General features: G+C 45.6%; 1 protein-coding gene across 5 annotated transcripts in view; it reads left to right on the top strand.

The window, feature by feature from the left end:
- Positions 1 to 12,114, top strand: part of RIOX2 (ribosomal oxygenase 2) — an 845,240-nt gene that overhangs the window by 730,023 nt on the left and 103,103 nt on the right. For all 5 annotated transcript variants that reach the window (XM_086934530.1, XM_086934533.1, XM_086934532.1 and 2 more), the window contains one exon: positions 445 to 552. In XM_086934530.1, coding sequence (XP_086790656.1) covers positions 445 to 552 — 108 coding nt within the window. The remainder of the gene's footprint in view (positions 1 to 444; positions 553 to 12,114) is intronic.

The raw sequence follows: 12,114 nt of genomic DNA, 5'->3' as shown, positions 1-12,114 counted from the left end.
TATCGTATTGTGGGCATTTTTGGCATATTATGAAGATCTGTATCATTATGCTGGCTATCTCTGACATGATGATGGGCATCCGAGGTATCCTAGTGGGAATTCCTGGCATATTTGCATACTGTGATCATACTTGGCTTTTTATGGGATCCTGAGAATAGTAGTTACCATCCCAGTTATGGCGGTAGATCACAATGATGATAATAGATTTGTTCTTGGCATAATGTTGGCATCCAATGATATATGACAACACTTCTCATTTGATGGCCTTCTTTGACATCTGGTCTGTAGCGTTGTTGGGCATTTGTATTGAGTATTTAATGACAATGGCAAGCTGATATTTGATACTGTGTCAGGAATTATTGAATTACATATTATTGCTATGCTAATGTTCTTTATGTAACAAAAATATATCCATATGTATCAGTAAATTTGTCATCTTTTCAGGATGAACATCAAGGCATGAAGGTTTTGGTCTGTCACTCTTTGAAGAACAGCAGAGAAATGCACATGATGGGAGATGATGAAGATGGTGATGAAATAGGAAGGTCAAAGGTAATTGTTTTTTAAATTGTTATATATATATATATATATATATATATATATATATATATTTTTTTTTTTTTTTTTTTTGACACTGAGGAAGCCGTTTTACGGCGAAACGCGTTTGTCTTTTGAAGGGGTGACGGGGGTCTGTCAATAAACCAAGTAATATCCAACTCCGAGTGCCGTCTGCTTTCTTTGATGTGAGCGAGCGTGCAGCAATATATATATATATATATATATATATATATATATATATATATATTTCTGACAATGAAATCCGCTGGAACAGAGATCAGACGAGCCCACAGATCGATAAAGCAGCTAAAGATTTTAATTTTGGGAGCTAGGGATGACGCACTTAGACTACAGGCGTAGTCTTGGTCACATGACCCACGCCTCCACAGTACATGGTATTTAAAGATATATTGTCATAACATTGTCATAGACATAGAAGAAAAATAAATACATGTTACATCGTCACATTTTAAACAAATGATTAAGTGCAAAATGATAAATCTAAGCTGCAGTTCTTTAGATCATGTTGCTTATAGAACAATCACTGTGTAGTACACTCAATTGTGTCACACTATATATGTATGTATATATTACCATGCTTTGTATTTTAACCATAGCATCTTTAATAGATTTGAAGCCCATGTTTTAGCTATTAAGCGATAATTCTCCATTTGCAATATCATGGAATACTAGCTCTGGTCAAGGAAGTGAGTGGCCAGAGAAAACAATGGACCAACAATGAGTTTTCAGTTTGTAAGTGGACGTACAGTAAACTGAAGAATCAATAGAGTTTGAGAAAATACAATTCTTGAAGAGGGTGATTAACAGGGAGGGAACACCAAGATGTTGACCAATGGTGTGGCCTAGGATGTGAAGTATAGTGAATATATAGTTAATATATGAGCATATGGAAGGCCATCTCTGGAGTGAGATCATACACATAATGACACAGTAAATGGGATGGGGGTTCTGGCAGATAGAATAAAGAGGCTAGCCACGGGTGGAGACAAACAAACAGCTGAATGGTAAGAATAAGCAGAATATCTGTTTGAAAGGTGAGGCTCTTGTAAAGCAAATGGTTATTCGAAATGTAAGAGCAACAGTTATTAATTGATTTGGAGAAGGCGGAGAAGGAAATAGATGTATAAAAACCAGCAAGATATGTTGTGCATGTGGAAAAATAAAAGCAGTAATGAAAGACAGATCAGCTGGTAGCATGAAAAGGAAAGAAGGCAAGCCCACTGGCATGATAGTACCAGAGATAACAGGGGATAAGCTATTCAGGATGATGGGACTTCTACATGTTGGATGCCACTAAGTGGGGTACAATATATAATGGATTAATTCAAGTGATTTACAGTTGTATAGTAGTAAAAGCGCCAAGCTATTGGTAACAAAGGGACAGTTTGACTCCACAGCCCATCCTTCTGACATGGCGTACCCCTTGGTACAAGGGGCTCAACCCTGAAAGAGCATTCTGGAAAATTCTACCAGATCCTCTAGGAGATCCTGGCCCCTAAAAATACTCTTAAATCAAAGATTGATGCGGTGGCGCTGGATGTCGGCCTTCTACAGGCTGATCGTAGGAAACTAGTGGACAGATTGGCGGATATGCAGTCCACTCTCACAGCTCTACATCCAAGTGTCAAAGAGCTGAACTCAGCTGGCGGTACTAAAGGATGAGGTCTGGACCTTGAAGATGAGAAATTAGGACATGGATACGCATTCCACATGAAACAGTGTTAGACTCCTTGGTAACTGGAAAAAGGTCCAAAAGTGGAATTGGTTCTGAAAAAATAGCTACTAGACATAGTACTGGCTGGGATAACCCTGCATATCTGATAGAGACTTCTAGCCGTACATTCCTTACCATCGAATTACCCCTAGGCGTCAGAATGGATGCAGAATTTTTCGTGAGCAGTACCCATGCCCACTGGTAGGTGGCCTTGTTCGGCTTTGCATGGCATCAGCCGCTCCAGAAGTGTCCTGCATGGTGCCTTTATAGGTGCCACCCTAGTACATTGATGTCATACTTTTCTTTCTGTGCCAGTCAATGCAAATCCGCAGAAGAGTTACCACCAGTAATTAATTGACTGGCCTTATTTCAATCCTTTGTCAAAGATTTTTTTGACATTGTCTCCTGATGTGGCAGGGATGTTCGTGGGGAAGGCTAGTGACAAGCCCCATGGCCCATTTCATCGGCAAATGTCGGTGACTGACCCATTCCTCGTCTGCCTCTAGTGACTCGATCGTGACCCTGACACTAAAATGTGCATTGATTGCTGCACCATGCACCCCAAGGCTTTGAGGGAGCAGCCTCGCAAACTCTTCACCACTCGACGTGCGACACCGGAATGGTCTCATTTCCGGTTGAGAGAAGAGAAGCCCTTGTGGAGCAACTCCAAACGCTCGTCGTCTCACTTGAAGTCGTCCGGACATTCTGGTAAATCCACAAATACAAAAAGACCAAGAAGTCGAGGAGGTCTTCAACTTTGCCCCGTCTGTCAAAGTTATCCGACAAGACAAGGGAATGTTGGCATTCTAGGCTGGGATCCACGGTTGAGCCTGCACCAAGGTAGTCTCCGCACCTCTCCAAGTTTCCTGGAGCTGGAGCGACCCCCGCCCAACTCCGTCGTTTTATGAGTCCATGCTCCTCATATTTGAATGGCCTATCCCTGCTAGTGCACCCTCAGGCCCCCAGGTTCGGGAGGGGCCCCTACTGGTCTTCCACTGGCTGGTTCGTCCCCGGCACCAGTGGAGCTCCTAGGTTCCGTGAACGGATCCTGACCGGCACCTGTTGAGCCACCTCGAGCTTCCACAGCACCAGTCCCATTGTCGATGTCGCCAGTGCCCACCCACAGTGCCATTCCCACTCTCATCCCCAACTGCGACATAAAGCTGAATGGATGATGTCCGACACAGAGTCACTTGCCAACATGAGGCATTCCTTCCAGGCTGGAGCTGTTCCATATTTCGATGGGCTAGGACTTGGGGATGAATGGGAGAGGCCGGATGACCCTGTTGAATACCAACTCCTAGATGTCAACAAGAACACATTTGTGTGAGGATCTCATGGTCGACAGTGGACTGGACACCTCTCTGGACACTGACTTGGTCTCTCCTCCTACCTTGGCTGCGGGGGAGGGAGCCTCATTTGCTATGGTGGTGAGATGGGTGGCAGAGGACTTTGACCTTCAGCTGTCCTCTGTGGCTGTCAAGACGAATATCTTGATAGAGGTGCAACAGCAGAGAGTGACCCCATCCAACCACTTCTCCCATTTAGTGAAGCCCTTCCGGATGTCCTACTAGGGGCCTGGTCCAAGCAATGCACATGGGCTCCTGTGAATAGGAAAATTGCCCGCCACCATCGCCCCGCCCCAGTGGACCCCAGTATCCTCACCCAGCACCCCACCTCAGAGAGCTTGGTGGGTCAAGCCTCCATTTCGAAGTAAATCCTAGCACATTCCCTACCACACCATCAGAAATCGAATCCACGAGGCTGGATACCTTGGGGAAAAATATATTTTCTTCCACCAGCCTGGCACTGTGGTTGGTGCCTTTTGGGCTGATGCTCCCATTCAATCTGGGACCTGGTTGTGCTGGTGCTGCCTATGGTTCCAGGGGTGGCTATGGCTATGGCTTATGGGAGTGTTGCAAGTTTACCGTACATGTGGACTGAATCCGACCGACTTGCTAAGCAGAGCAGTTTCATCATCGATGGCCTGTATGCACCACTCCTGGTTGAACAACCAGTGACTTTTCGGGGGATAGCCAAGCCTGCTTATGGACATGCCCTTCGATGGCACCTATCTCTTTGGAGACAAGGCAGACTCTGGAGTGTTTCAAGGATAGCGGAGTTACGGCCATGTCCTTGGGCCTTTCTGTGGTCCCTCGCCAAACCCAGTCTGCCCTTTGCTTCTCGTCGCCACGGAAGAAACTTCCAGTCACATCTCAACCCACCCAGCCACCACAGCACGCAAACTTTCCAGCCCTGTGTGGGTGAGGACGTAGTACCCACAGACTCCGTGGGTCAGGTAGCCAGAGGCCCAGCCAGTCCACCACCCCCTGGCAGCCGCAGCCTCCAAACCTCCTTGGTTTGCCCGCTGGCCTTCATGGGCATCCAGTGGGAGCCAGAATACGCCATCATCTGTCCCCTGGAGGACCCTTTATCTGCCCTGCTTTCCAAAGTCCTCTTGTTCATCCTTACCCTCGCCCAGCAGGGCTCTGCATTAAGCACGTTAAAGGGTGATGTATCTCTGATTTCCTACGGCTACCTGATCAGCCTTCTCTCTTCAAGTCGCCTATTGTAAATAGGTTTCCCAAAGGTTTGCAGCACATTTCCTCCTGCTCCCTTCATTATGCTGCAACAGAACGCTAATTTGGTTCTTATTTTTCTTATATGTGCTCTTTTATTTATCTTCTTCACACTTGCCCACTTAGGCTTTTCACCATCAAGTCGGCCTTTATAGTGGCAATTCCATCTGCCAATAGGGTAAGTGAACTCCCGGCGCTGTAATCTCAGCCTTCCTTCATATCTTTATTCCCTTTCAAGCTTGTCCTCCAGACTCAAGCAAACCTCTTGCCAAAGGTGGTCAGTCTGTTCCATCTAGACCAGTCCATCGCCTTGCCTATCTTTTACATTTTGCTGCATCCCTCTAAGGGAGAGGAGAGACTCCACCGGCTGGACCCAAAGAGAGCATTATCATTCTACTTTGACAGCAAAATCATTCGGGGTAGATGATCAACTCTTCATGGGGTACGTCGGAGCCAAGAAAGAGAAGGCTGTGCAGAAGCAAACCATCTTCTGATGGATCGCGCCCTGCATTAAGATCTGCTACTCATTGGTCAAGAAGGAACGCCCAGACAGTTTGTGTGCGAATTCCACCAGAGCGAATGCTGGGACCACTGTGTTAGCACGCAGAGTTCGCGTCCTGGACAGCTGCCAGGCTGCAACGTGGGCGTGTCCAAACACGTTCACCAAGCACTATTGCTCGGAGAGTCTGGTCCGTCGTGATTGGCATTTTGCCCGTTCAGTCCTGCAGGACTTTCTGGTTTAAATTGTTTGCAAACCCACCTCTGGCTAGGTATTGCTTTGGTATTCTAAGATAAAGAATCTGCAGCTAGAAGTCTCTATCAGTTGAACAAGTTACTTACCTTCGGTAAGGCTTTATCTGGTGGAGAGACTATCTAGCTGCAGATTCCATACCAACCTACCCAACTTCCCCACTTACGGATTTTTAGTTACAGGGCAATTCCCTATCCACTGCCCTAGTTCCACACACCAGTGCAGTGTTCCTTGTAGCTCCCAGTTTCTGGCATGAAAAGTTGCAACAAAAAAAAACTGACATCAATGCGCTGGGGTGGCACACAACACTTCTGGTCCAGATGATGCCACGCGCAGCCGAAAACCACCATCCACGGGCGTGCAGGGGTACTACTCACAAAAAACTTTCTGATCCAATCTGACGCCTGGGAAATTTTTTTACCTAAGGAATCTGCAGCTAGATGGTCCCTACCAGATAAGGCATTACCCAAGATAAGTAACCTGTTTCTCATCTCCATTTAGCGGGCACACTGGCTACTGGGATGTCCGCTTCGCCAAGGTGCCAGGCCGAGGACACCTGTAGCCATCCTCTTTAAGTATAGCGACAGAGACCACATACTCGAGCTCACAAGAGCAAAATTGTACTGGAATCTTCTCAGACTATACAATAGAAGTGCAGTGATTAAGAAGTTCATATGTGGCAGTGAAGAAACTACAACAGAAGGGGTTACAGTGCATCACCATGTATCCTGCCAAACTAAGAGTCAACCCAGAAAGTGAGTCAATATTCTTAATATCCCCACAGGAGGCCTATCAGTTGCTCCAATTGAAGAGAGTGGAGATCCAGTGAGAGGAGTCTGGCTCAGCTCACCGTTAGTCTTTGGAGGTAGAGGTCGCGAACACCAAAAAGGAAACTTACAAAAGAACAGGCAGCTTAAGAAAGAGTCCGAGTAGTTCGCTGAGGTGCTGGCCCAAAGTGAGAAGTAAGCAAGCACTGGTTTGCCAGAGTAGGGAGATGCATCGGGAAAAGGATGCAGAGAGGACTTGGACCCTGATGTGGGTGTGAGGCTCGTTCTGACCCCCTAAGACAGAAGAGACACTAATATAAAGTTGCTGGTCAACTATCATGAAAGATGTGCTGCCTTCTAGACAGGGTTTTAATGACATGATATATCGAGAAATGCTGCTGTCTGCCAGGGGCGTAGCAACTTCATGAATGACCACCACATGGAATGGAGTGTGGTGAAAAAGGAACTGTGTTGAAATTGAGAACCCCTTAGCTTGAAGTCTGGGAGTTGGGAATATTGTAGTTTCCTCTTTTTCTTTTGTGGCTTATCACTGTTGACCCCTGACTTATACCCCCACAAGCCTGGTGGTCCTGGCTTGAGAATAAGCTCCTGCTGATCCTCAATCGCTTGTGGACAGCTTGTGCAACTAAGTGCTATGGGTGCTCTTAAGGAAGCACGCCAACATCCTACAATATAGTGCCATGGAACAGGCAGGGTATGGCCACACGAAAAGAAACTAAATTTGCACTTATTTGAAATGCAGCCATAATCATATAGCGTACATTAAAAAAATACTCATGAATGTACTACAAAGACTCACAACAAGGTGGAGGGGACACCTGATTCGTACAATGTATTCAGTGTTTGCCAGGGGGTTACTAGTGTGGATTTCCCTCTCAACGCCACCCATAGCACAGTTTAAAAGTGGGGATTCAGATGGTTGGTGTGTGGTGATGGAGGATCTGCTAGGTTGGTAATTGTTGGCTCTGGTGCGATTTATACCCCAAACAGCAAATCAAAATGCATTCTTGGATTCCTCACTCCATCTCTGATCAATAATCTACAGACATCATGTGTGTAGGGATGGGGTATAAACCCCTTCCAGGAAACTCAAAGTGCATGGGTGGCTGCCATTTTCATAATTGAGTGTGAAGCTGAGGCCTTTAAAATGCATGGAGTAACTAGTACTCTTACGATAGGGAGTATTCCTATTATTCAACAGTACACAAATTACTTACACGTTTAGACCTATTTTTGTGTAATCAAACGTTGTGCAACAAGGCAGTGGACATCGAATACCTAGGCAATACAGGGTTGGATCTAAGTCCACTTAAGTTGGTGGTAGGTTGGGCCAGAACACAACCACAGATACCACCTGGAACCTAAATGCCAATGCATTAGCAGGTACCGAGTTCAGAGGCATGCTGGGTAAGGCCATTGTTGATTACTTTGCAGAAAATAAGGGGAGGGCTGGCAATTGAACAATAAAGTGGGATGCTTTTAAGTGACAGTAGAGGGAATCTGAGAAAAAGAGACTGTATGGGGTCAGAACATAACTGGCAAAAGTCATCACAGCCACAGAAGGGGAGATATGTAACCAGGAAGTTAGATTCATTTGAGAACTTGTTGATACATTAAGTTCTCATGGACTTTAAAGAGAAACATAGGAACAGGCAGACGGAGATATGGCCGGGAGTTTACTGGCCTAGTTACTAAAAGCTAACTCGAATAGGATACCAATTGGAGCCCTTAAATCTTCCTGTAATATAGTAGTCAATTCATAGGCAAAAATAAACTTGTTTTTTGCAGAGAACTATCAGAATTCTATCACATGCTATTTATTTATTTATTTATGACATTTATTGAGCGCGAACAAATGCCCGTGGGCGTCTCGGCGCTGAGATATCTGCTAATAAATTCTCCTGCTGGCAAGGAAGATCTGAGGTTACTGGTTGAACAGCCAGGTCTTTAACTGCTTGCGGAAAGACCAGAGTGAAGGGCTAGTTTTTATTGACTGGGGTAAGGTGTTCCATGGTTTCGAGGCCGAGACCAAGAACCTTCGGTCGCCCGAGGAAACTGTTTTGGTGCGGGGAACCACTAGATCATTTAGAGTAGAGGAACGTAGAGATCTGGGTGGACTGTAGGGAATCAGATGTTGTTTGAGAAATGAAGGTCCTTGATTGTGCAGAGACTTATACACAATACAAAGAGTTTTAAACTTGATCCTGTTTCTGATATGCAGCCAGTGTAGATTTCTGATGGTGTCGGTCGCAGACTTATATTTGGGGATTCTGGCCAAGAGTCTAGCTGCTGAGTTTTGGATGGTTTGCATTTTGTTAATGACCCTTACTTGGGCATTTGCAAACAGGGCATTACACTAGTCCAGAGTGGACAGCACCAATGAGGTCACCAGGGTTTTACCGGCCGTTTCAGGGAGGAAGGGGATTATTTTCTTTATTAGGCGCAATTTATGGAAGGCAGAGGATGCTATTTGGTTGGCGTGTGGGAAAAAGTTGAGACGGTCGTCAAAGACCACTCCCAAGTTCCTCACCTTGCTAGCAGGTTTAGGCGGGGTACCGAAGACCATGGGCCACCATGTGGAGGACCACTCTGGGGTCAGTTGTCCGAAAATGACGACTTCCGTCTTATCGGAATTAAGTTTTAGACAGTTGGAGGCCATCCAGTCCCCAATTGCCAACATGCCCTCTTTAAAGTCCTCTGCTACTTTATGGCCATTGTTTTTGATGCAACAAAGGGGTTGCTGAACTGTTCCTAAAGGAAGGGAGAGATAAGGTTGGCGTGACCGAAGGTGTGGATATTACCCCTTTGGGCATCCATTTTGTTGGATGTATTTGCCTCACACACCCAGAAGGGTGTCATGCTTCATCATTGGCGGTTGCTCCTCGTCGGGGAGGCGGTGCAATCCCCGACGGGCTCACCTCAAAGAGGGGCTCTTTAGCGGAGATCTTTTGTATCCAACTGCCTTATGGTGAGGTGCGGGTGTGTGGGCAGGAAAGCTAGTTGCCTGGTGAAGTGATTTAAAATGTAGCAGGGGGTGCCGGAAACTACTTTATTCTGGAGGTCCCCCTACTGCAATTAAAAACGTGAAAATAGCTCGCTAGGTGTCAGTCCATTAGGTAGAGTGACCCTAGAGGAGACTAGCAGAAAAGTTGGTCGACATGTTTCTCGCACTTGGGTATATTCACCTGCGATTCATCAGGACCTTAAAAAAGTGAATAAACTAAACTAAACAACATGCTAGTGTCATGTGTGTAGTGTGAGTCAAATTTTACCTCTGTGGAAAATCCTATGCCTATACAAAGAGGGAAAAAGAGATAAACATTAGTAGTTTCATTTCTCTTAAACAGCATGGAAGGTCGACGCCAGGGCATGAGCATGGTGGGGCATGCTGGTGGTAGTGTTGGCCAATGTGCATAGCCAACGAATGCCTGAGTGGTTACATCGTGCAGTGTAAGGTTCACACACTGGCACTGTGATTGTGAAACAAGGTGAAGGTTAAATTTTTTTTAAGTGATTTAAAAAACAGCAGATATATATAAAGCACACCATCTATGTAACAATGTGGCAACTCAATGTTGATAGTATAAGTGACATTATATGTGGCAACTCAATGTTGATAGTATAGTGAAGGCTTAACCCCGATGTTCTGACCCGCCGACCACTCATGTGGCTCTAAGTCCCTGACCATTAGGTGAGTTAGGAATTTGTGAATCTCTGATCCCTGTTAGACAAACCACAGTGAGGGATGGACGGTGTCACTTATACTATCAACATTGAGTTGCCACATTGTGACATAGATGGTGTGCTTTATATATATCTGCTGTTTTTGAAATCACTTAACATTTTTTTAACCTTCACCTTGTTTCACAATCACAGTACCAGTGTGTGAACCTTACACTGCACGATGTAACCACTCAGGCATGCGTAGGCTATGCACATTGGCCAACACTACCACCAGCATGCCCCACCATGCTCATATTCGACCTTCCATGCTGTTTAAGAGAAATGAAACTACTAATGTTTATCTCTTTTTCCCTCTTTGTATAGGCATAGGATTTTCCACAGAGGTAAAATTTGACTCACACTACACACATGACACTAGCATGTTGTTTAGTTTAGTTTATTCATTTTTTTAAGGTCCTGATGAATCGCAGGTGAATATACCCAAGTGCGAGAAACATGTCGACCAACTTTTCTGCTAGTCTCCTCTAGGGTCACTCTACCTAATGGACTGACACCTAGCGAGCTATTTTCACGTTTTTAATTGCAGTAGGGGGACCTCCAGAATAAAGTAGTTTCCGGCACCCCCTTCTACATTTTAAATCACTTCACCAGTCAACTAGCTTTCCTGCCCACACACCCGCACCTCACCATAAGGCAGTTGGATACAAAAGATCTCCGCTAAAGAGCCCCTCTTTGAGGTGAGCCCGTCGGGGATTGCACCGCCTCCCCGACGAGGAGCAACCGCCAATGATGAAGCATGACACCCTTCTGGGTGTGTGAGGCAAATACATCCAACAAAATGGATGCCCAAAGGTGTAATATCCACACCTTCGGTCACGCCAACCTTATCTCTCCCTTCCTTTAGGAACAGTTCAGCAACCCCTTTGTTGTATCACTTGTACTTTGATACGGACACATGCTGTGACTGGACTTTCCACCCTTTCGAGTGGTAAATAGTGTCCGTCGATCGAAAGATCACTCTCCCTCCTTTTTGACAAATACATTGTTTTTGATGGCCAGGACCAACTGCGTGTCATCCGCATAGGAGGTAAGGCTCATCCTGGGTGCTCGAATGATATTAGCTAGGTCCGACACATAGATGTTAAAAAGTGTCGGACTTAGGGATGAGCCTTGTGGTACCCCGCATGGCAGAGACAGGTTGGACGATTGGAAGGGGCCTAGTGTGACAGCCTGGGTCCTAACGGACAGAAAAGATGCCAGCAGTTTCTTGGCTGTATGTTGGATGCCCATGTTTTCAACACGGTCGACCAAAATCGAGTGATCGACCGTGTCGAAGTCAGCCGACAGATCTAGCAGTATTAATACTGCTGTTCCACCCAGATCTCGGATGGATCTGATGTCATCCGCGGCTTTGATTAGCGCGGTCTCCGTACCGTGAAATCGGCGGAATCCAAATTGGGTATCATCGAGTAGATGGTGTTTCTCTATGAAAGCAGATAGTTGTTGATTCATTGCTTTTTCGGCGATTTTGGCCAGGAATGGAAGGCTTGCAATTGGGCGATAGTTTTTCAATTCGTCCTTATCAAGGTGTGGCTTCTTTAATAAAGGTTTAAGGAGGGTTTTTTTTAGGGCGTCTGGATAGATACCTGATCTGAACATGGTGTTACGGATTAGGGTAATGGCGGGTATAAGCACATCGATGATGGGTGGGAGTATTTTAAAAGGACAAGGATCAAGTGCAGAACCTGTTCTGATCGTGGTAATGATTTCCGCAGTTTGGGCGTTGGTGATATCTCTAAAATGGGTGAACTTAGGTCCAGAGGGAGTCGAAGTGTAAATAATTGAGGGGGGATTGGTATTTTTTGAGAAAGCCGAGAAGATGTCATTGACCTTTGTAAAAAAGAATGTAGCCAAGGCATCACAGAAAAATTGAGAGGTTCCAAACATTTGGTGCTATCCTTACATGCAGAAATGACCTTTGATTTCCTCAGGCAGCCTTACATTTGCTGGTGCTGGTAA

Source organism: Lissotriton vulgaris, chromosome 8 (assembly GCF_964263255.1).
Source record: "Lissotriton vulgaris chromosome 8, aLisVul1.2, whole genome shotgun sequence".
Taxonomy (NCBI): Eukaryota; Metazoa; Chordata; class Amphibia; order Caudata; family Salamandridae; genus Lissotriton; species Lissotriton vulgaris.
The sequence above is the reverse complement of the archived record's forward strand: the minus strand, read 5'-3'. Positions and strand labels throughout refer to the sequence as shown.